The sequence below is a fragment of the Anticarsia gemmatalis genome, chromosome 1 (genome assembly GCF_050436995.1).
Source record: "Anticarsia gemmatalis isolate Benzon Research Colony breed Stoneville strain chromosome 1, ilAntGemm2 primary, whole genome shotgun sequence".
Lineage (NCBI taxonomy): Eukaryota > Metazoa > Arthropoda > Insecta > Lepidoptera > Erebidae > Anticarsia > Anticarsia gemmatalis.
Window position 1 is genome coordinate 14943986 of NC_134745.1, and position 23385 is coordinate 14967370.

The window sequence follows — 23385 nt, forward strand, 5'->3', positions numbered from 1 at the left end:
ACGAGTGTTGAAAACTGCGGATAATACAAAACAATCTAACCCGGTTTTTGAGGTACTTACATTTAGTTTACCTATTCAGTACCTCGATTCTGTACCACTATCGACTACCGACAACCGGCTAGTTATCGGAATTTCGACATTTAGAATGTACTGCCAAAATGTTTCCTACGACACCCGTCAGACGCGCTGATCAGATTTTCATACAAAATTTCTCGATGACAGTTCGGTTGTCGATAGTCGATAGCAGTAGAGATATATATCGTTTATCTTCCTCGACCCCTTACTGATGTGAATTAAAATGTTACATTTGTCCAACAGAGACCATGAGACGCTGCGGCTTCTTCCTCGAGGTGTTCGGTCTGACGATGCCGGACTACCTGCAGTGTGACATCTTCCCGGAGTCCACCGACACTGACGTCTGTCTCGGCAACCGAGAAGTCACGGAGGCGAGGTTCAGGGATGCTATGCCAAGTGAGTTGTACACTAATTTAAGATGGTAACTTTAGGTTAGAAAAGCATCTGTTCCCGGTTTCTGAGGTACATATATAAATAATAATAAATAATAAATTTAACCCATTAATGTCCCACTGCTGGGCAAGGGTCTCCTCCCGTAATGAGGGTGGGGTTAGGCCTTGAGTTCACCACGCTGGCCAAGTGCGGGTTGGGGATTTTGCATGCCCTCAATAAATGTATTAAATAAATTTTAGGCTTGCAAGGATTCCTCACGATGTTTTCTGTTTGTTTGTTATTCACGTCGTGTTTTTTACATTTTATTTTTACCTGGTAGGAGGGTATTTGTCCTAGTTAATGATACTTTCGTATACAGGGTCTTCTCATAATAGCTGGTAATATTTTGGGAGGTGATACTGCCCATGAATTTGATCACGAATCCGAAAAAAAAAATTTTTTTGGACAACTTATTTTTTTGCTTTTCTGTAGTGTGAGTGAGCGCTCATACACGAACACATAGAAGCGCTCGTCGTTACACGGCCGCCGCTTCGATGTGTGCGACCGCGACCGAGCGCTGTCAGCTGACGCCGCGAGGGGCGGGGACCGCGCGCGGGACGTTCTGTCTTAGTAACAATAATAAATACAAACTGATACTGATTTCCCATAATACTTTCAGTCTTGGATTGGCTAGCAACTACGTGATTAACGTAACTATGCCATTTAAGTTATTGTTAAATTACTAACCTACAGAACGTAGCGTATCGCGAGAGTTTGAATACAGTTGCATCGAACATAGGATTACCATCCCACATTACATACACATAAATTGACGAAATCATAACTACGAATCTCAATTACCTACTTTTAACGGCTGATTACCGAACGACAATACACAAATGATTGATGAATGATGAAATCAAACAAATCAAAAAGGTTACATTACTTACCTAAATAGCGTACGGCGTATCGCCAGAGATTCGTTACAGATGCGTCAAACAAACAACCATGCGACACTACGCACAAACTCACAGAATAAAAAAAAAGTACGAAAATCGTCTAGCTACTGATAACAGCTGACTCAATTTACTGACTGACACTCACATATCGGGATTAAGCACTTGGTTTTACGACACCACCAACACGCACAATAAATTCTTACCAACTGGTTAATTTAAATAATACTACCTATTTTTTAAAATAAAAACATGGCATATTAAATCATGCCGACAAAGGGCGAAATTCAACAGCATAAACACCGACAAAGAGAGCCGATCGTTTGGCGGCGTCGCGCGGTGCGCTTTGTAGTTGTCTTGTCGTGCCGCGCTAGTGATGTTTGTTTCTATTGCTTACATTCAAATGTGGAAATATCGGTAAAAATGCATTACTTTATTATCAAAACAGTAGAAACCATCTGAATGTATTATTTGTACCTACCTAAGATTATCTTTAACATTTACACGCTGCACGCAGGCCAAGAGGACACAGATTTATTGTTGTAATAATACTAGGTATGAATCATAATCGAAAAAAAAAACTTAAAAAATATTCGAGGATATCGATACTGAACCAACGTTTGCTATTTGTTATCTTTATTAAAATAGAAATAATATCTTCTCATTCAATGTTAGTCTCCAGATAGTTTGATTTGAAGTTATTAAGGAAAAATAAATATCAATATTAAATGTAATTAAGTTTTTGGGTCCATCCCTAACTGCCTATTTATTTTATTTTGCTTCATACGTATGTCACAACTTAGTACCTATTAAGGATCGCTTTCGTTCGGACGTCCGCGCGTCCGGTGGAACTTTGTCAATGCGTGAGCTTGTTATTACTGTTATTTCCAAAACCTTTCTGAACTGTGATTTGTTATTGTCGCTCGTGATCATGAGCGTGCGCGGTGTGATACGGTAATTGGTGAATGAACCATGTTTTTGTTTATTTTTGTTAATAATTCGTGTGTTCGTGAAAGTAAATCAGAACGAGGAAGCAAAAAGTGTCGTAAAACGTTAAAAAGATAAAATTAGGTATGTAGTGTCTGATGCCCGTGCGTAATTAATTGTTATCAGTGCGTAAATAAGATTCGCAGTTATGCTTTCTGTAATTTAGATTTAAGTGTTACACGTTGCGTAGGTAAGTAATTTAACAATTACTTTAATTAGACAGTTACGTTAATCATGTAGTTGCTAGCCAATCCAAGACTGAAAGTATTATGGGAAATCAGTATCAGTTTGTATTTATTATTGTTACTAAGACAGAACGTCCCGCGCGCGGTCCCCGCCCCTCGCGGCGTCAGCTGACAGCGCTCGGTCGCGGTCGCACACATCGAAGCGGCGGCCGTGTAACGACGAGCGCTTCTATGTGTTCGTGTATGAGCGCTCACTCACACTACAGAAAAGCAAAAAAATAAGTTGTCCAAAAAAAATTTTTTTTTTCGGATTCGTGATCAGATTCATGGGCAGTATCACCTCCCAAAATATTACCAGCTATTATGAGAAGACCCTATATATTCTGCAGCATTGAATGATTTCCATAGACTTTATGGAATTGATTGACTTTGAAAATCATGAATCAAAATTGACATAACAAGTTGAGAACGTTATAGATATATATGAAGAAAAAACAAGTTTATACTACGATTTATGCATTTTTTTTTAAATAGAACTAATTTCTCAATCGGAAACATAGATACTTGACAAAAATACGCTATAAATAAGTGTTACAAATGACTTTTAGTTGGTTGTCAAAAGTGCAAAGTGGCGAACAACATATTTGAATAAAAGTATACGAAGACAAAATTCTTCTTATCAAATATCAAGAATATCTTATACAGTACAGATTTCATGGTTATTTATAACTTGTTATTGATTTCTCTCAGCGATGTCCATTCAAGGAAATCTTTATCTTGACCTTTTGTGAGAGACCCTCAGCCGAGCTTATTAATTCATTCATTACGAAAATAAGTGTATTACAGTTTCGTTATACTGGCTAATATCTTTTGATGTGATTGGTAATAAATGCACGAATAAGTTTTTTCCTGTTTTTTTTTCTCGCAATGAAAGTGTGACCGCCTTAATTAATACGGAATCTATCCAAAATTTCTTAATAACGTTTATGTCATTATGTGCTGAGTAGTTACCATTACAGGGGGTTCTAAGCATTATTAATAGCCGTAGTTTGAAAGTAAGCAAGCTTGTCTATTGTTTTTAATAGCCAAATAGTCTACACAATCTTCCGATCGATTAGTTATTTTTACGTTGCAAAGTGTGACAATGCCTTAATAACATTGATGTTATAATGTGTTAGGTAATTACCGTTTTATGATCTTCTACGCATTATCAATGGTCGTAGTTTAAAAGATAGCAAGCTGGTCTGTTGTGTATAATAGCCAAATAGGCTACACAATCTTGAAATTGAATAGTAATTACTTTCACGTTGGAAAGAACAAACGAAGTCTTCACCACCAACTAGTTACAAAACCAAGTTTTTTCTGTGAACCAAAAACCTAAACCGCTTTTTCTCTCGTAGTTTGCCCAACCGGCTTCCAATGTGACATTCGGCGTTGCATCCCCCACGACTGGCGGTGCGACGGCCACGTGGACTGCGCCGACCGCTCCGACGAACTGAACTGCCGCGTGTGCAAGCGCAGTGGAGAGGTCCACTGTGGCAACCAGCGGTGCATCTCACAGGCGCATCTGTGTGATGGGAAGGTGGACTGTCCGTGGGGACAGGATGAGAGGAATTGCTGTAAGTAGAATTAAAAAAAAAACAATATTATTGGACAACTCCCACACAGTCATTTGATTCCAAACTAAGCAGAGCTTGTAGATATACTCATAAATACATACTTAGATACATTAACAACCAACCTGTGTATATTTGATTTTATTTTAGAATAATTGTTATCTAGTAACGATTTGAACAAGTTCGGAAATACATGATAAGAATCCATTTTCTCATTTATGAGATTCAGATGAAAACATCAGTTTTCATATGACATAATGTTTCAGTAATAAACAGCATTATAAATAGATGTCTTTCAATTGGAAAGTGTAAAAAACATAATAAAATGCTATTTCTGCCTTGAATAACTCTTATTTAATAACGAAATAAGGAGAAATATAATAACAGAATCTTTCCGCAGACATTTTCCCGGTACTGGTAATATCGGTAATTAACGATATTCAAACGCTTCACCAGTCCCATTACTGGGAAACTAATATAATTAATAACCCTATTGGTTTCGATATTCCGCGGTACTAACTCACACAACTTACTTGTTCAACTTTAGTTTCAGTTTTAAACTACAAAGTTTATGTTTAAATACGTTGGTTGAGTGCCAAACAGTTGTCTTTTCATTCCTCTCCGTAAAGGCTTTTGTGAAAAATATCGCGTTTTTGTTTTGTTCCTTTTTTCGTATTTTCTGGCACTGAACCCCGTATGACTTACAAATTGAGGATAATTTATGTTTTTTTGTAACTTAATTTTACTTGAATCGTGTGACCTATTTGCCAATTTCTCGCTCTAACAACGATCACAAGCTCAGTGCAATTCTCAGTTTCAAATCATTATGTGTAGAGAAGCTTGTTCTTGCCAAGCGATAAAATTAGAAGATCTACGCACAAACAAGAAATTTACATAACCAAAATATCCCACGTTGAATAAAGATATTCAAAACTTCTTTTCGCTGCATACAACCCATGGTCCCAGTAGAAATGTAATCGAAAGTATGGGTAAACTGACAACGAAGGCTTGCTACACGCTTATTTAGTTCGGCAATATTTATCGAACAACAAAACCGGCAGGACTTATTTGTTCAGCTGGTGCCGATGGGTCCATCTACACATATTCGGCTTTGGCACCCGGTTAGGCCGATTATTGCCTATTGAACAGAATATGTGTAGAGCAAGCCTAACAAAATGAGGCAGTAATTTGTCATATACTTACTCAAATAACTTGTTCGTTGTACAGTGCGGCTCAGTCAAGCAAACGGTGACGTCGGTCGCGGTGAGCTGCAGGTGTACCGCGCAGCCAACCACTCCTGGTTCCCCGCCTGCATCAACACCTTGGATGATGACACTGCCACTAAGTTATGCTCAATACTTGGATACTCGTAAGTGATTCTTCCATACAGCTAGACCTGGATCTTAGAATCTATAAATCTGATCTGAGATTTTGTTTTGTGAAAAGAAATTTCGCAAACCAGCCGGCTTACTGAATGGAATTGGAATTAAATTGAAACAGATTTGAGGTAGTGTCTAATTGAACTCTAAAATTCCAAACTAGCTCATGATTAAACGGTGGTTTAACGTGAAACTAATTGAATTGTTTAATTAAGATTATTCTCATTTTAGACCAGTGTTTGATCAGTGTGTAATTATGAACCTTAATTTAAAAGAGACCAAAACCGACGTATTTCATAGGAACTTGAAACGACACATCACACGCCAGACTACAATTAACCAGCATCCAGCATTTTGGCAGACAAGTCTCTGTTCTTCAGAATTTTAAGTCAACATTTTCTCCGCACAGTGTCCTAAACAAGAGCCAAGCAGTCCTGAACGAATCTCGTCCAGCGCCGAGCAGCATCAAGGCGGCGGTGAACGTGAGCGCCACGGCGGCGCCGCGCGCGGGCTGGGCGCACGAGCACGGCGCCGCGCAGACGTACCGCGCCTTCCTGCGCAGTCAGGGCGGCCTGCTCAAGGAGCTGAGGCAGTGCCGGCCCAACTCGCCGCGCGTGCATCTAGTCTGCAATCACTATGGTGAGTCTTTCACAAATTTATGAATCAAAAACTGCTTCATTCAAAATTGTTTCCTATGCAGTGACCGTTACAGGACCTCTTGCAGCTGCTTTCTTCTCTAGGAGCTCTAGATTCTATCATAATATGCTTTGTATGTTTGGGACTCCAATTTCGATCTTGGGAATAATTTTTTAAACCAAATCTGGACTGGACTTATGACATCTCATTAATAAACCTCAACATTTTTGCGTTATTTGGACTAACAAATTCCGATTTTTTTCTTACTTTGATATCATATAAAAATTTTATCAAACACCATTTTCCACGTTAAATAGTATACCTAACTATGATTAGGTGTTTGACTTTAGTACAAAGCGCGTAGTCGGAAGTTCCGGTCAAAGCGTAAGTTAGTAACTGTAATCTCAGTATTGTGTCCAAGTAGAAGCCACCAGTCGCCACGTGGTCGCTACGGTACAAACGTAACTTTATAACTTTGTCACTCGGTAACTTGCAACATGCTTATAGCAAGTTTAATCTGATCATGATGTAGAATCATGTCTGCTGATTTTATAATATTATTTTATTGTAAATATATTTTATTTAACCTATTGGTAAAGATCTTCTCCTTTCCTTTCGAATATTAGTTATATTTTTCGTAAAAGTGATTAAAAAGCCGCGCCAGCATTTTAAAAATATAAGTACTTGTCAGTTAAATTAATGCAGGTCTTTAACTCGAAACCGTATATCTATAATGTCCATTTATTTAATTAGTGATATTTTTGCTCCTTAAAATTTTAGCGAACAATTCTTTACATTTGGCACTAAAACTTAATTTCCCTCGTGCATCAGAAAACTATTACGTTGTCACTCTCAATCAATCTATTAAACTGGTTATCCACTCTGAAAATTGCTCACTCGAATGTCCATCAGTATTCGTATCACAAAACGAATGAAACGCATCGGCGTACCGGCAAATACGCCGGCGGGCAATTGGGCTAATAGCCGCAGGGCTAAGCGCCGGCTACACCCGGCTACACCCGGCTATGGCGCACAGTTCACCGTTGCATGTGATCGCGTTACCTTAACGGTCTTATGATTACGGGCTTTTAAGCCGCACCTGGAAATCACTGTAGGTAGGTCTTTACTGTGGAACGTTTTCTAGCTAATGCGGAAATTATCGCGGGGGAACATATTGTGATGTGTGAATATTTTTTGGTTTAGTGAGTCTTCATTGAGATTATTTTCTTCAATATTAGTGTTTTCTTTAACGTTGCCGGGAGATTGCATGACTGAGGCAAGGATGTCAAGCTGCATTAGTTGCTTCAAACCCCACTCGTAAAACTGTGCAAGTTATTACCAAGACCATCAAGAAAAACAAAGCAACTAAAAAACCCTGAAATGAAATACAAAGCGTTAAATCTACATGTTATTTCTTGAGTGTTATTGTAGTAGATTGTCGTTTGCGTCGTACGTGTCGTGTGTGTCGTGTGTCGTGTGTCGTGTGTCGTATACGTGAGTGCGCTGAACAAACACCGCGTCTGATCCGACTCACTTATCCGCTGAACCTTCTTGTTTCGTGAAAGCTTTCAAGTACTTCTTTGAATACTATTTTTTCTGAAGATTTTACTTTCAGTGGTTTTGTAGGCTTGTACGATGTTTGATAGGGATGAAAGCGATTCAGATATTTAAGTAAAAGTTTCAGTAAAGGTGGTTCAAACAACTTTGGTTTTTGATTGATTCTGGTCTACTCTAAGTAAGTATACTCGAAAACAAAATGCGACACAGACTCTCCATATTATATGTCATCTGCTTTGGAAATGTTTTTTTTTTTTTTGAAGATATAGAAAGTTAGAAATCACCAATTATGCATTAACTCGTACGTTAAAGTTTAATAATACTTAATATTCTCCAAAAAAAAAATCACCAGTAACGTGATTTTCTACAGTCGGTGTTATCGAATATCGATAATTTCACATTTAAAAAGTACTGTATGAATAGTTCCTACTGCGCCCGCTAGAGACGCTGATCAAATTTTTTTACAAAAAATCTCCATGGTTTTCAATGGTCAAAAGTTTTTTAGTAGTTGTAGAAATTCGCACTAATGGAATAGAGGTTTAGGAATAAAAACGCAAAATATTTTTCAACTGGTATCAAAATATTCATCGCATATTAATTGTCATAACAACAACATTGGAATGTGATATTCCTGAGAAGTGACGTCATTTTCGACCATGAGCGCATAACACTGACCACTGATATTTGTCACGTGTCATCCGCGCACATATTCTACTGAAATTATCCAGGCATATAATAATATTGTATTACCATTTTGTTTTAATCATGTTATACGTAGTACAGATACGTCAGATTACAATAAATAATTTTAAGGTATTGCCTCTTTGGTCTCAGTAGGCCTTTTTTAAATGTTTGAATGATTGGAATATTTTCAATAGTAGCCTGGTGTTGGATGACGATCACGGTAAACGCCGATAGACTTGCCCCCTGTTACATGCGACTTACATTAAATGTATCATGTATCATGCATTTAATTGTAAACAGTACCACTCGCTTAAAAAGACTTGTAATTCTAAAACATTCAAGATTAAGTAACAAACCAATTCGAAACTAACATCCGTTAAAACAACTCGGTGTGGAGAAAAAAATAAGCGTTGTTTGTACAATCAGCTACAAAAGTCGTTTAGAAAATTGAACTTTTCGATACCTTACATGTTGAAACCTGCGTGTTACACTTTCATTAGCGCGATTCTATACAGTCGGTATTTTTGAGTATCGAGAGATTGTCATTTAAAATTGACGCTAACGCTGAACGGGTTTTCGTAGGAAATTTCTCGATAGCTAGCCAGTTGTCAATAGTTGGTAGAGATAGATAATAGGGCTATAGGAAACGAATTAAGTTATGGTTGTCATTGCACATTGCGACCGTCTGCTATCGTTCAAATACATAAAGAATGAAAAATTCCCAACCTACAATTGACCAGCAAAGAAAACTAGACCTCTCTAATTTTGGGACTCCCATATGTTAAAAGCAGAGTTGTTAAGAGACTTTTGTAGTTGACTGTACATAACGGTGCGTTGAGCGCGAGTGCCTCCTGCCAGGAAGCATTAGGCTTTTATTAAAACGAAACGTTCCCGCCCGCCATGTCTGTTTGTATAATGGCTTTTCGTTATGTTATTATATCTATTGTATGTTTATTTATAAAATGATAAAGGTATGTTTGTTGTGACAGATTTGTATACAAAATCTGTTTTTTTTGCTGTTTATTGTTGGAAGCAATTTAGGCTAGAAATTTATTCGCTGTTTTTTCAAATGTAGTGTGTGTTTTTGTACAGTTCATTCCGTAAACGGTTGTAAATACTTTTAACATATACAGTTGGTATCCATATCCATAAAATTGCGTAGTCTACGACAGTTGGCTTACGATATACGTAGTCATCAATAGATGCTAGGGATTAACTGAAATAGGCACCATAATAATTATTTTTTTAACTAAAAAGTTGATAAATTTTAATATACAGTGCCCAAAATTCTGCACACCTTACTCGGATATAAGCTTGAAGATAGCAATGTCAACTTCAAAGAAGGTCACAGAGACGCCAGCATAACAAAATTAAATCTAATTTGCGAAGACAAATGGCTTTTAATTATAAAATCTGTCACGAGAGAAGAAAAAATTAATGAAAGCCCTTATTCAGAGTTATGTAAAACGAATTACAAAGGTACAAGTACACCTTATTGATAAAGATGATGAAATATAAAGATCTACGCTTTTTATCTCTCAATGTCTGTATGTCAATACCTTTTACATTGGTTTGATGTTTAATAAAAGTGAATTCCATTCAACTTTCTTATTTTATTATAGTTCTTATCATTTAAATCGTTGATCTCTATTTAATGGGTTTAATCTTTTAGCTGTATTATGGTTTTAGTTACAAGACAGTTCCTTTTAAATGTATTTATTTTTCAACAATACTAAATATTAAATTCTAAGAAAGTCACATGCGACACATGATGGATAAGACATGACGATTTTCAAATCTACTTTAGAATTGTAAAAAAATGAAATGAAAAACCTCCTTTTTTATGACTTTGTTCAAGAAATAATCGTAGATATAAACAAGACTGTTCTAAAAAACTTGTAATTGAAAACCCAGCCACGTTTCAATCTACTTGAAATATATAAAATAGTATTTCAATGCAAAAATATTTATTGAGACGGAATACAAAGTTCCTGTCGAGTTTTGTTGAAAGGTCGGGTCCATTACACTTTCCTTTACTTTATGTTAAATAAGCTCTAAATCGATAATGTTTTGGTAGAAGTTTAATATATTTTGTGAATTATAAATGTTGAACTACTCAACTTAGATACTACCACAGGTAAACTAGGAATAAAATTATGGAAATGAAGTAAATACAAACGTTTCAATCGGCCACCTCAAATTGTATTATTTTAACAAAACTTTTCATCGTGAAATATTGATAATGGAACAGCGAAATTTCAAATATTTCTCTATTTTCTTCAAGATAAAATACATTTTTCTTTTCAAGAATGCTCGAGTATTTATTTAATCTGTTTTACAAAACATTATTTTCCTTTATTTTCCTCAAGTGTTGTTCTCGCGTTCATTAACCTCGTAACATCTGTTGCTAACAGATCTTCAGCTTCAATAATATAAACTACATCTTGAATTCTCGAAACAAACATTCAAGTACTGTAATATTTTTCTTAGAAAATTAATATCACAGGATTTTTAATCTAAGCCATTTACGCACTGCCTTCAAAGGGAAAGTCTGACAAAAACGTAAGAGCTTATTAATTATTATTGAAAACCAAAAGTCTTTACAAAGGCCTCTTTGATGTTCCCATAAGAGGATTTTATGGAGAAAAAATGAAATGTTTTCATGGTTCTTTCATTCGTTGATTTTGTAGTTGCTATGTGTGAAATATTATGTTTGTTTAGACGTGTTACCTATTGAATGATGAGCAGTATTTTGTGTGTTTTTCATTACATACAATTGATGATGAATACGGCTTCCTTCTGTGGAAGTTACTATTGTCTATTATGTAGAAATTGGCGTAACTATAGCTACGATCGACATGTTGCGTAAGATATTTGTACATGTTAAGCCTTGGAGAATAAAGTTCGATGACATTGAAATAAAATAACACCCTTCATTATAGCGGCTAGATGATGCCTTGTTCTTTTTCTAGTTTTGCAGTTTCTTCTCTCTTTAATTTTGCAGTGGAATTGGTAGTAAGACGGTATTTATAGACGGTATAAGTTGGCCCTTGGGGTTCAACCCACTCACACAGATACCAGATGTATCTGTATACATCTTTATACATAAAGATTAAAAATAAATAAACTATATTCAATTTTGAGAGTATAGAATGAATATAGGTATCTTCAAGAGCTTAATTTCCAATAGTATGTTATAATAGTAGAAAGTGAACGATAAACACAAATCCAACGAGCGAATGGAGCAAAGCTTGGCTTCGGCAGGCGGTCGGTTACAGCGCGCGATAAGCTGGCAACATGCCACAACTTGCCACGACTGGCCACAACCTGCCAGCGCGGGGCCACGGTCAACCGGGCAATAACGAGTATATCGATCTTTTGATAAATATTACTGATGATCTACTGCTGAAGAAAATATAGTTTGAGAGAGAAGTGTAGAGGAAGAAAAGTGTTTTGCTTTAGAACTAAATTAAACGATCATTTATTTGTAATTGAACCTGTTTTCTTTATGCTCACCTCTGCTTTTTATTATTTCTGATAAAAGAAAATACGCTTCAACGATGTAGAAAAAAAAATTGAAAAAAAAGTGAGACTCACATATTATAGTTGCAATTTCTGTTAGATATATTTATGAAAATGTATGTACCCGCCCAATTTAGTAAAACAATCAATAATTAGCATATGAGTAAGGACAACTCATGCTAATTATTATATACTTGAGTCTATGGATCTCGATGGCCAGAAACAAGTAATTATTGAATATATTGAATAAAAAAACAACAACAATATAACAAGTAATTATTGTTTTTTATTACTTTTTATGAGCAGTTTAAGCTCCACTAACCTTGAAAGAAGAAAAACTTGGTACACACTAAACCCTTTAATCTCAAGTTCGTTACGGCCATAATTCTAAGAAAAACAAACTAAGCCCTCTTAAAAATACAGCGAAGGATTAAACACACTAAACAAAACTGAAAATTTCAGGACATCTTAAGATGCTATTGAAAATTGTTGTGCCTAAAAGAAATATCGATCGTTACGCAACGTCGGCGCGGCGGGCAATGTCCCGGGCTGTGGCCCAATGTTACTTGAAGGTTTGACCGCTTATACCGAGCTGTGTGCATATAACACATATTTATTGTACTGTACGTGAAACAAAAGGAGTGTGGACGGGTAGTAGTTCGGACGGCGTCCTATGGGAGTGAGTTAGGATGTTGTTTAGTTGGTTGAAAACAAACTAAAATATATTTCCTTTCTATTTAGGTACTGGTGGTTTGGTTAAATAATTTAATCAGTAAAATGCTTTCGAATTTCTTGGTCGTCTTCAGTAAAATAAAATTTCCTTCGACTAAATTCAATTATCGGTAAAGAATTGCAAAAATTACACCACAATTTCCCTTGTCAATATTTATCAAAAACTTGACGATGTTCCACCAAAATTTGATTAGAGTGACCGTGAACTTCAAAATCCTTGTGTACTGAGCCTTGCGAATAACAGCTCCTGAAGAAATACTTATTTAAGCTCTGAATAAACATCTGTAGGTCACCAAATATTTGCGTAAAGATCGCGCTCGCGGCGCACAAACGAAAACGAGTACTTGAGATCCTTTTTCGGGTTAAAATTAATATTATTTTTTATCTTATTTCAACGAGCTTTGAGCCGATAAATAAGAATTTTCCTGTAGGCTTATGTTGTTTTGGTTGTTGTGGAAGTAATAATATACTGAAGAAATATATTATTATGTTTCTATGGATTGCCTGTGTCGTAAAACTGTCTATTTGGTGCCAACGTTAAGTATATTGAGGACTTGGATTTGCTAAACGTACCTTGCAATTGCATATTTCCTCAGTAGCAACCAGGAATATGGTAATCTGGCCAAAATATGTGCCTAAAATGTAGCAATAAACTAAAAAACCCAAATATACCTTCTATTTAGCGTATCTCAGATATAATAAAAACAAATATTAAAAGGTAACAAAGCCACATTCGTCCCTCCCGTGGACGTAATCCTCTAATTGCCTGCCACAAAACTCCGAGAACGCTGACATGGTTTATTCGCAGGCTCATCCTCACAATGCACACTTAGCTTTATTTAATCGTTATAAGAAAACGTAGCATTAGACGTTTATAATTTTTGTATTGTTACTTTTATAAGTAAGTAAGGCATTAAATTGTTCTTGATTTTAAGTCTTTTCGGTAGGATAGCGATCAATAAAACCGTTAAAGCGATTTCAAGCGGTTACTTACGAATTACACGTTGCTTATCACAGGTCATCCATAAACGGGTTACCATCTGAACTAGAATGCGGGATTACAAACTTTTCATACTTGTATCGCCTCTTAAATCACTTGGCATGATCATTTTTTCATACAAAATGTTGTAGAAGTTTCGAGGAACGTTGCATTTTCTATGCCAAGAAGCATGTTATTTCCAAAAGAAACGATAACTACTACTAAGAGTCAATAATGCGAAGAAATCTTCCTTCACTACATACTTATTATACCTACATATAATCCTTCACTACATATAATACTCGTAAGTTCGTAAACACGTTTTGTGAATTGAGTACATGGATCTTCCCTCTTTCCAGAGAGACATACGCTATGTTATTTCTCAATTTGGAAGTAAACAAAGCGAATATTTCATGAGGAGAGCACTCGTGTTGAGGCGCCCGTGACTACTTCAGATCATTTCCATAACTAGGCCAATCCTCTTACAGCTGTCATGTTTATATTAAACGTCGTTGCTAAGGAAAATGCATCACAAGAATTAGGTTAGTTTGCTCCTTCATTACGCTTTCAAGGCGTTTGGTTTGTTTGAAAGAAATTTATTAATTGTTGCTGTCACCTTGGTAAGCTATAAATAATATGATATCGAAGCAAATTATAATGTTGGGAATTTTATGTTCATTCTTAACTTTCAACGTTTGCTTTGCGTTCTTCTAATATAACACGCATGTTACTATCACGCATTCTTTACCTTAATTTAGCTGACCGAAGTCAGTTTTCACTGGTTTAAAAACACCTCGTTTTATGGAGTTGTTTGACTTTTACCTTTGTAGAAGATTTCATGAATTTATACCTGGAACCTAACCAAAAGTTTTTAGGTTCAATGAAAATTATAGATATTTATTTAATCCAAAAGTAGGTTCATAAAATTTTCTATTACTGTGCTCATATCAAAGTTAAAAAAAATACTACACAAATTCACTACAAGCGAAAGTAACAAAGTAGACAGACCTTCAATCGAGTGTTCCAAAATCAACGCACGGATACATTCCGTACCTCTACCTTTCATATAGCAGAGGATACTACATTAACTACTGGCTTCGACTCAACAATCAATATGGACTTTTGTAGGACAAATTCTTTGATCATACGCTGAGGTATCTTAATACTGCCTTTGTCTGGACTGCGGCTCACTTTGTTTGTTTTGGTATGAAAACTTTAAAATGTTGCGTGAATGACATAATGAGTTGGTATGTTAGTTCGAAAACGTTTTTCTCATTTTAAAGTTTCAAGATAATGTGTTTATTTTTTTTGTTGACGATATATAACAAGGCTGATGAACTGTTTACCTACTATAATGAACTCGGCGTCCAGCAAACTTATAAGAGTATGTCTGAATTAGCATAACTGGGTTTTACCAGCATTACAACACTTGACAGCTGCTATACCCTGCTAAGTTTCCATTAGGGCTTGACAGATAATATCAGTCTGTACCGCGATTCTCTACTACTATCGACTATTGACGCCCGCTAGCTAACGAAAAATAATTGTAATACAAGCGGTTCAGCGCCTCTAGCGCGCATAGTAGAAACTATTTTCACAGTACATTATGTCAAACTCTTGATATTCAAAAGTACCGACTGTCCAGAATCGCGTTGATTATGCATTATATATCTTAGCCTTGTCAATAAATTCAAATAATAAAAGCCCACAAAATTAGCTCAATACATAATATCGCCCATTCAATTTTGTCATTTCGAACATTTAAACATTTTCAGCAACTTCTGACGCTGACCGTATCTTTAATAAGTTCAATTTCACCAACCCTTATCGGAAAGGAAACGCACACGCTTCATTAATTCTGCCAATCTCACTTTTTACATTCAAAATTTAATTAAAATCTAAACTGATGAAATACTAAAGTGCCTTACATCAGAGCTTTCAAGTATCCATAAATATCAATGATTTTCACACGAATATGAACCTTATCGTATAAAATATAGGGTTGGAATTCGTTCGTGTTGTCTCACACTGTGGTCTCATTACCTGTAACGACTGGCCATAAGTTTCGTCAATTTATTTCTATCGTAGCATCGCTCATACAGTACTTGTATTTTACGAGATGAAATAAAAATCCGCGTTGTACTGTACTATAAATAATACAATTTTTGAACGGAAGTATGGATCATGTTGTTTTATTGTGTCTGTTTGTGTTCGTTATTATGTTATTGGTTGTTATGACAGGTAATTGAGTCGTTTTGAAGCTAGTTACATTCTGATAAGTAATAAAATATGGGAACACATTTTCGTGTGCCTTTTTAAAAACTTTATTTGATATCTTTTTTAGCCCATTACTATCTCGCTGCGGGCCAAGGGTCTTTTCCCAAAAAGGGGAGGGGGGGGGGGGGGTTAGGTCTGGAGTCCACTACGCTGGCCAAGTTTTTTGATATTAAACGGTGCTTTGCAATAAATTTGTTTATCCTGATTTTTATTGACATTTTGATATGGTTATTTATTTTCTAGCAGATATTGTGAGCTTTTCTTTAACTCTTTTCCTTGTTTATGCTCTACTTATCCAGTAAAGCCTGCGTTCATCGAACTTTTCCGGGTTTTTCATCGAATCTCTTGTATTGACACAAACCTCTATAACGTCTTGTAACTACGTCTACATGGTCTACTGTTGGTGATCCAATAAATAAATAAGTTCTTGCTAGTAGGTAGACTGCAATTTTAAGCAATTTTATGAGATTTGTACATTAAATTGTTTTGCATGAGAAAACAGCTGCATTTACACATACGTCAATACAATAACGTAGATTTTATTTTTCATGAAAAAAATATACCAGTAAAAAACTTTTTTCCTCCAGAACCCAATATTTTTCCATGCAATAGCTGTTGGTAGCAGCTAGTGCTTTGAAATTTCATGCAAAGCTTTTCAATAAGTCAGGTCACTTGGCAAGACTGGTCGGGAAGTCATTTAACCTCGGCACGTCTTGGCACGGAGCGCCAATAAGTCTTGTCAGTAATAAACCGCCAGTGTCAATACAAATAGCTTTCACTAGACTATTTATTTAGCACGTTCTATTACGTGAGAAATTGAAGAAACGCTAGGTATTGGACGTCGGTTTGTCTTCATACTGTTACGATGAACGATCTATGAAGCTAGACGTGTGATATATGTGATATATCTTGTTGTTCTTAGCAAGAGATTTTGAGGTTTAAAGAAAACTTAATATTGTTCTTGATCTATTTATACACATTTGTGTACCAGCGTTGCTGCGCTTGTATTTTGGAAAAATAAAAGTGGTTACTGAAAAGTAGACATTTTGTTTCATAAATGATAAAAGCTAAACAAAATTCAATTTCAAAATAAGCTTAAATACTACAAAGTTAATTACTTTGCCGACAGAAACATTATTACACAACAATGCCACTTCACAAAAAAATAGAAGGTGCCGTGAGCGTTGAATGTAATCCTAACTGAAGCAAATATCATATATATTTTATACACCTCAAACACGTATCATCATGTACCACTACACAACAGCTTACTTGATCTACACGCGAGGAAATATTGCAGGCACGTACCTACGACACAGTACCGAGAAACACTGTATTATGTTTTATTCTAAAGGCAATGGCGCGACATCAGAGTTAGTTTTACTTTTATTACATGCATTTTCTTGTAAAAGTTCAGTCACAATTTTCGCTATGTTAGAAGAAAAGTTTTTGAATTTCCACCAATCACGGTTTCAAGTTATTCCAGCTAACGCGTTTAAGAATTTAATTATCACCTTTACGACATCAAATTCTTTCTAGTTACTTGATATTGTATATTTTCTTTTGATCCCTTCAATGAAATCAAAGAAAATGCCCCATTAAGTGATTTCCAAGATCATTTAACTAATTAGCAACAGCACAGCAACAGTCCACAGTATCTTAAGCATTTCGTCCCTCTGAAAATTTGAGTCCGTGACGTAACGAAACCGCCTAAATCCTTTTGCCTAAGCCGGGCCCACCTGCCGCGCCTTGAAGGGCATAATTAAAGTTGGTCCAAGGCGACAACAATTATGAACAACAGATTACCTTCTGTAGGCCTCGTCTCGTCTCGCACAAAACCGGCGCGTGATTAAACAGATTTTTCTGACATCTAATTATGAAGTGTTTTTAAAACAAAGGAAGTTGTGGTCTTTATGTGTTTGTCTTTAGTAGGTTTTTTAAGCCTTTTGTGAAATGTACAAACATTTTAATGGCTTGTGGTGGTTTGGTAGGATTTCATGTTAAGGAAAGAGACGAATAATTTTGTAGCTGACACTAGCTGTAATAGCAATATTGTCAGCCAAAGACATGTCTCTCACTGTTAGATCACGTTTCATTTGACCCCGTATTTCATCTGAACTACGAGTTGGAGTGAATTTATCCGTTAATAAATGACATCTTGGCACATTACAATAGAGTCGTTGCTTATTTGATAACCAGTTTCTTTTGAAATAAGTACAGGGTAATTTTCTTTTAATTCAAAGACCTAACAAAGTATCAATCCTACCTACATTACTCCTTTTTAGAATTTCGTCCAAACTTTCATAATAAACAAACTTAGATACAAAACGAGTAGCAAAAGCTTTTTCTTGGTTGAACTGGCGAAAAAAATGTTTACCATCAAAAGGGTTTACTTAACATTTATTTGAACGGACATCAAGTGAGTTGAATAGAGAACTTGAGCTTTACAAGTTTAATTTTTGCGTCCACAGCGAGGGAAGTGGGGGGAGTGGGGGAACAAGCACAAATTACAATAGGATTAATATTTACTTGCTTACTTTGTTCAGAGCTGTTGGGCTGGAAATTGTCATAATATTAGCGTTTGTGGCCGTCAGCTTTTTGTAATGTTGTATTTCTTTATTTAACTTGGATGTTTTGGCTAAAGAGTTTGTTAAATAAGTTTACTCAGAAGCCAGTGAGTTTAAAAAGTCGATATCTAAAGTAGTAATTGTTATTGCAATATATTTACGTACGAAAATGTGGCGAAAATTATTCTATTTATTTATACGTCCGTACGAAAATGCGTGAGCTGCTTTCAAGAAAAGACTGATTACAGATTTTATTGGAAACGTTTCGTTCCGAACTACTCCAATATAAATCACATTCAAACACAAATAAGTGCGCCTATGGGTAGAAAACGAAAAAAATAATCTGCTCATACCGTCATATACTTAGAACAAATGTGACATAAACCCGCTTGTTGCAGAATGCGGCAAGAGGCGTACCATCGGCGTGGCGTCCAAGCGTATAGTGGGTGGTGTGCCAGCGTCTCCCGGCGACTGGCCGTTCCTGGCCGCTATCCTCGGCGGGCCCGAGGAGGTGTTCTACTGCGCCGGAGTACTCATCGCTGATCAGTGGGTGCTCACCGCTGCGCATTGCGTTGGCAAGTAAGTATAGAAGGGACTTCGTACATAATTTTTTTGCAGTAATTTGGGTGGATAGTCACGCTCATACCTCAAAATTTTTAAATTGGATGATTCTTATTGACAATTGTGCAAACATACATTATTTTTATGCAGTCAAACAGTTTATTTGACGTTACAGTAATGACAAAACCTTTATACGTAAAGCGGATGAGTGAACATTTACCCTCAAGTTTTGACAATTTCATATTCTGTTACACTACACTAACACGTTGCCCTATAATGTGAATTAAAGCGCGTGGCCACATAATCATTTACTTTTACTTAAGTAATTACGTTTACTTTTCTTGATTTCGATCGTTTTAAGACTAAATAGTTTTGGGTCCAGTAATTAGTCTTTTCTACAATTGGTGGAAAATTTATTTCCGAAAGACTACACGGGACACCTTCATAGATAGATTACAAAATACATTTTGTTCTTCAGTCACACGGACGTGAACGGATGGACGATACAACTAGGCATCACACGACGTCGCTCACACGCGTACTACGGACAGAAGGTGAAGGTGAAGCGAGTGGCGCCGCACCCGCAGTACAACTCCGGCATCGCTCATGATAATGACATCGCACTCTTTCAGGTACGTAAGGATATATTTAGATGCTGATATTTTTTGAAGTCTTTATTCCTGTTATTTCTCGAAAAGAACCATAATTTGTTAACATTCATTTAATATTTGGACATCCTCTATGCTTTGATGCTGGCCACAACATCACAATATCTATATTTTGGACATAGTTAATGTGGTTCCAAGGCAATCGTATCATTCAGTACTAATTCTTGTTAAGGGTTATATTGAACTGTTCAGAAGCTTCATCTCCCCAATTAACAAAATGTTTTGTCTTCTTTATTGTTTGGCATCCACCGCTTTCAAATAACAATTTAACAGTTCTCATAAAGTTACGATATAATCGACAAGGACTTTTGTCTCAACAGTTATCAGTCCGAGTGCGCTACCACGAGCAAGTGTCCCCCGTGTGTCTGCCGCCAGCGCACCGCGTGTTGAAGCCCGGCACTCTCTGCACTGTCATCGGCTGGGGGAAGCGCGATGATAAAGAACGTGAGTATACCTAGTTTCACAAGCGTGTTGGAAACTATTTTAGAACATTTTTAAAAATGTTATTTACCATATTTAAATAGATTTACGTTTGTTATGTAAATGTGCACAGTTTTACAAGAATTTTAATCTTTGTCACCACTTGACTAGACTCTTTGACACAAGGTTTATTTGGCTTTTGTCGCTGGGGTAAAATACCACTGAAAATATCACTAAAACCACCTTTAAGCTGAACCTTTGAGCTTCATTGCCTTACGCAGAAATATATGCCAGTAGTCGAATGGTAAATATAACCTTCACATATCTCAGCAAAACCTAACATTCGTAATGTTGATGTCCAGTGTCAGAATACGAGCCAGCAGTGAACGAAGTGGAAGTGCCAGTCCTGAACCGAGACCTGTGCAACCAGTGGCTGGAGCACCGAGACCTCAACGTCACCGAGGGCATGATCTGCGCTGGATACCCTGAGGGAGGCAAGGATGCTTGTCAGGTTAGTTTACTTTAGATACATTTTTATGAAGACGATATCTTATGTGTGTGATGTGTCCTACCATTTATTTTTGTTACACATGTAAAAAAACATATAAGCAGTGATAGCCGAGTGCTTTAAGTTGGCACCTCCCACGCAAGTGGTTGCACCAGTGACTTTTCGAAGTTATGTGTGTATTAAGAAATAATAATCACTTGCTCTAACGGTGAAGGAAAACATCGTGAGGAAACCTTGCATGCCTAAAAAATTATTTAAACATTTATTGAGGGCATGCAAAGTCCCCAACCTGCACTTGGCCAGCTTGGTGGACTCAAGGCCCTCACTCCTCCCCCTCGTTTGGGAGGAGACTCTTGCCTTGCAGTGGCACAGTAATGAGATAAGAAAAAAAAAGTACAGAACTTGGTAACAAGTCAGTACATTTATATGCAACAAAGGGTTACAGCTTAGTGTACGTTGTTCTAGGCACAGCACTGATTTTCAGCTGCCACTGAATCTTAATTCTTGACTTAATCCAGTAGTTATCGTGATTGTTTCATAGATAAGCATAACGTGCCAACATTACTTAAATGAATAGATCATTGGAATTTTATTGACTTTTTCGTGATGAGATAACTCTATATCCTTATAAAAAGCAGTTTCAAAATAATCATTTTTGGTGCTTCACCCACATTTTCTTTTGTCTAAGTTGTCTGTGAAGTGTTATACAAAAGTTCGCAGCTGAATTTAGAATACCCTTAATGTGAAAATTCTAGGAACTGACCACAAAAGTTTCTGCTAGCAACGAACACTTCTTTACATATTTATATGCTTTTATGTTTTCTAGTTGTTTGATGTATTGAAGTTTTGTATTGTTGTTTGGTTGTTGAAGATTTTTTCTTAAGAAAAGGCTAGTTGTTCAACTTTGAGTAGTTATGTCCTACTTGTTCAGTTTTCTAGAGATAAACAAATATTGGTTGGTATTTTGCCACTTATGAATACTATGTCATTTTATATTACATTACTGCGATCATGGATTATGGTTATAACATGGCTTGGTTTAACGTTTTGGTACAAGATAGACCACAGCTGCACTTCTACCGTATCGCAATCGGAGCGTACAGACCGTAGGGAATGTAAGAATCTGCCATTTTGTATTTATTCACGTGCTATATACAAATTCCGATCCAGTGCAAGCAGTACCATAGAATTAGTACATATCAACAAATCCTTACAGTCCGTACGCTTCGATTCCGACGCAGTGGATGCGAAGCTTAAGTCAAAAGGCGATTTTATGAAATAGATGAACAGAACTTTTTTTAACACATCCGGGATTTCAACAATAGTAACCAACGACATCAAAAATAGACTCCCATTGTGTTTCACCACTTATCTTGTAAAAATCCCGTGAAATATGAACAGATACTTATTTCGGCGAATTACCCGTCATCAAATGTTGTTAGATTCAATAGGATAAGAGATATTTATTTGATTGAACACGATATTGCGTTTGTACCTGATGCTATTATATATCATATTAAATGTTCCGATTGTCGATATACCACGGTGATTTTACTAGTGGTGCTTCGCATTTTTAGATATGTCGAGAAATATTGCGCGTATAAGATAAATCATAGTTCAATTTTCGTAAGAAATACGGGGATAGGAATCGTTACTATACGGCTAGAAGGATTAATCCTTAAAAGAGAATAAACCTACAAGTTGCGCCTGTATTCCACTTCTAAGATGGAGTCTATAAAAATACGACTAAACAATTGCTTTCTCTACATTGTCTTTGGTTTTATAACTAGTGTTAAATAGATAATACCAGCGTTAGTTAAAGCTAATAAAGTTGCAACTTCAAGTGATCTTTCTAAAAACAATGAGTACTTAAATAACTGGAAGTACGCTGTAAAAGACATGCCTTCAATATAATCTTAATTAAATTGTGTCTACTTCAAGGAAATGTTTTCATTAAACAACTGATTTAATCTTTAACAAACAATTTGTTGATAACAATGTTATTTTATTACAAACACGTGTACCCATTATTTCATTTATTTTATGTTTTAGCTAAAACATTATTACGCACAAGCCCTTTTCAAACCCTTCCATCCCATTTGATTAACTGAACTAGCGTAGGAAGTTTCCTCGAAAACAACCCTCGAGATGAAACGCTCTCAAAACTCCAATAAACGGGAAAGCAAACTAAAAAATGTACTAATACGATTCCTAACAAAATATTTGATCAGCCAATAGGTAAATCCAATATAAGTGAGTGGGGTGGATCGACAATAAACAAGTCGTCTGTGCCTTATTGGGTGTGTTTACTTCGCTCGCCGAAATCATTGAAGGCTCTATCAAGTGATGGCTCACTGGAGCGTGCGATACCTCCACCATTCTCCTCTAGTTTTGTAAATTGTTAGTTTTATAACACAATTTGTAGTTTTAGTTTTGTTAGTTTAGTGCTCTTTCATTATCTTAAATACACATTGCAAAAACCTCACTAGGTATTCCTTGCATTTAATGTAAAAATTTACTCAAAGTATGTCTTTCGGTTCGACAAACACTGTCTTAATTTGTTATCCAAGATAAACTTAAAGCAGGGAGAGTGTAAAGCAAAGTATTAAAAATTATGGACTGATTCTATGAAAAGCCATGTACAGGTCATGGAAAATCTTGTATCCTAAGAGGCATTAATGTTCAGACATTTATTATAGTGTAA

General features: G+C 36.2%; 1 protein-coding gene across 1 annotated transcript in view; it reads left to right on the forward strand.

Moving 5' to 3' along the window:
- Positions 1-23385, forward strand: part of Corin (corin serine peptidase) — a 103677-nt gene that overhangs the window by 72640 nt on the left and 7652 nt on the right. The window contains exons 9-16 of the mRNA XM_076129649.1: positions 319-471; positions 3976-4194; positions 5419-5560; positions 5980-6209; positions 18923-19103; positions 19564-19717; positions 20074-20197; positions 20536-20684. Of these exons, the coding sequence (XP_075985764.1) occupies positions 319-471; positions 3976-4194; positions 5419-5560; positions 5980-6209; positions 18923-19103; positions 19564-19717; positions 20074-20197; positions 20536-20684 (1352 nt within the window). The remainder of the gene's footprint in view (positions 1-318; positions 472-3975; positions 4195-5418; positions 5561-5979; positions 6210-18922; positions 19104-19563; positions 19718-20073; positions 20198-20535; positions 20685-23385) is intronic.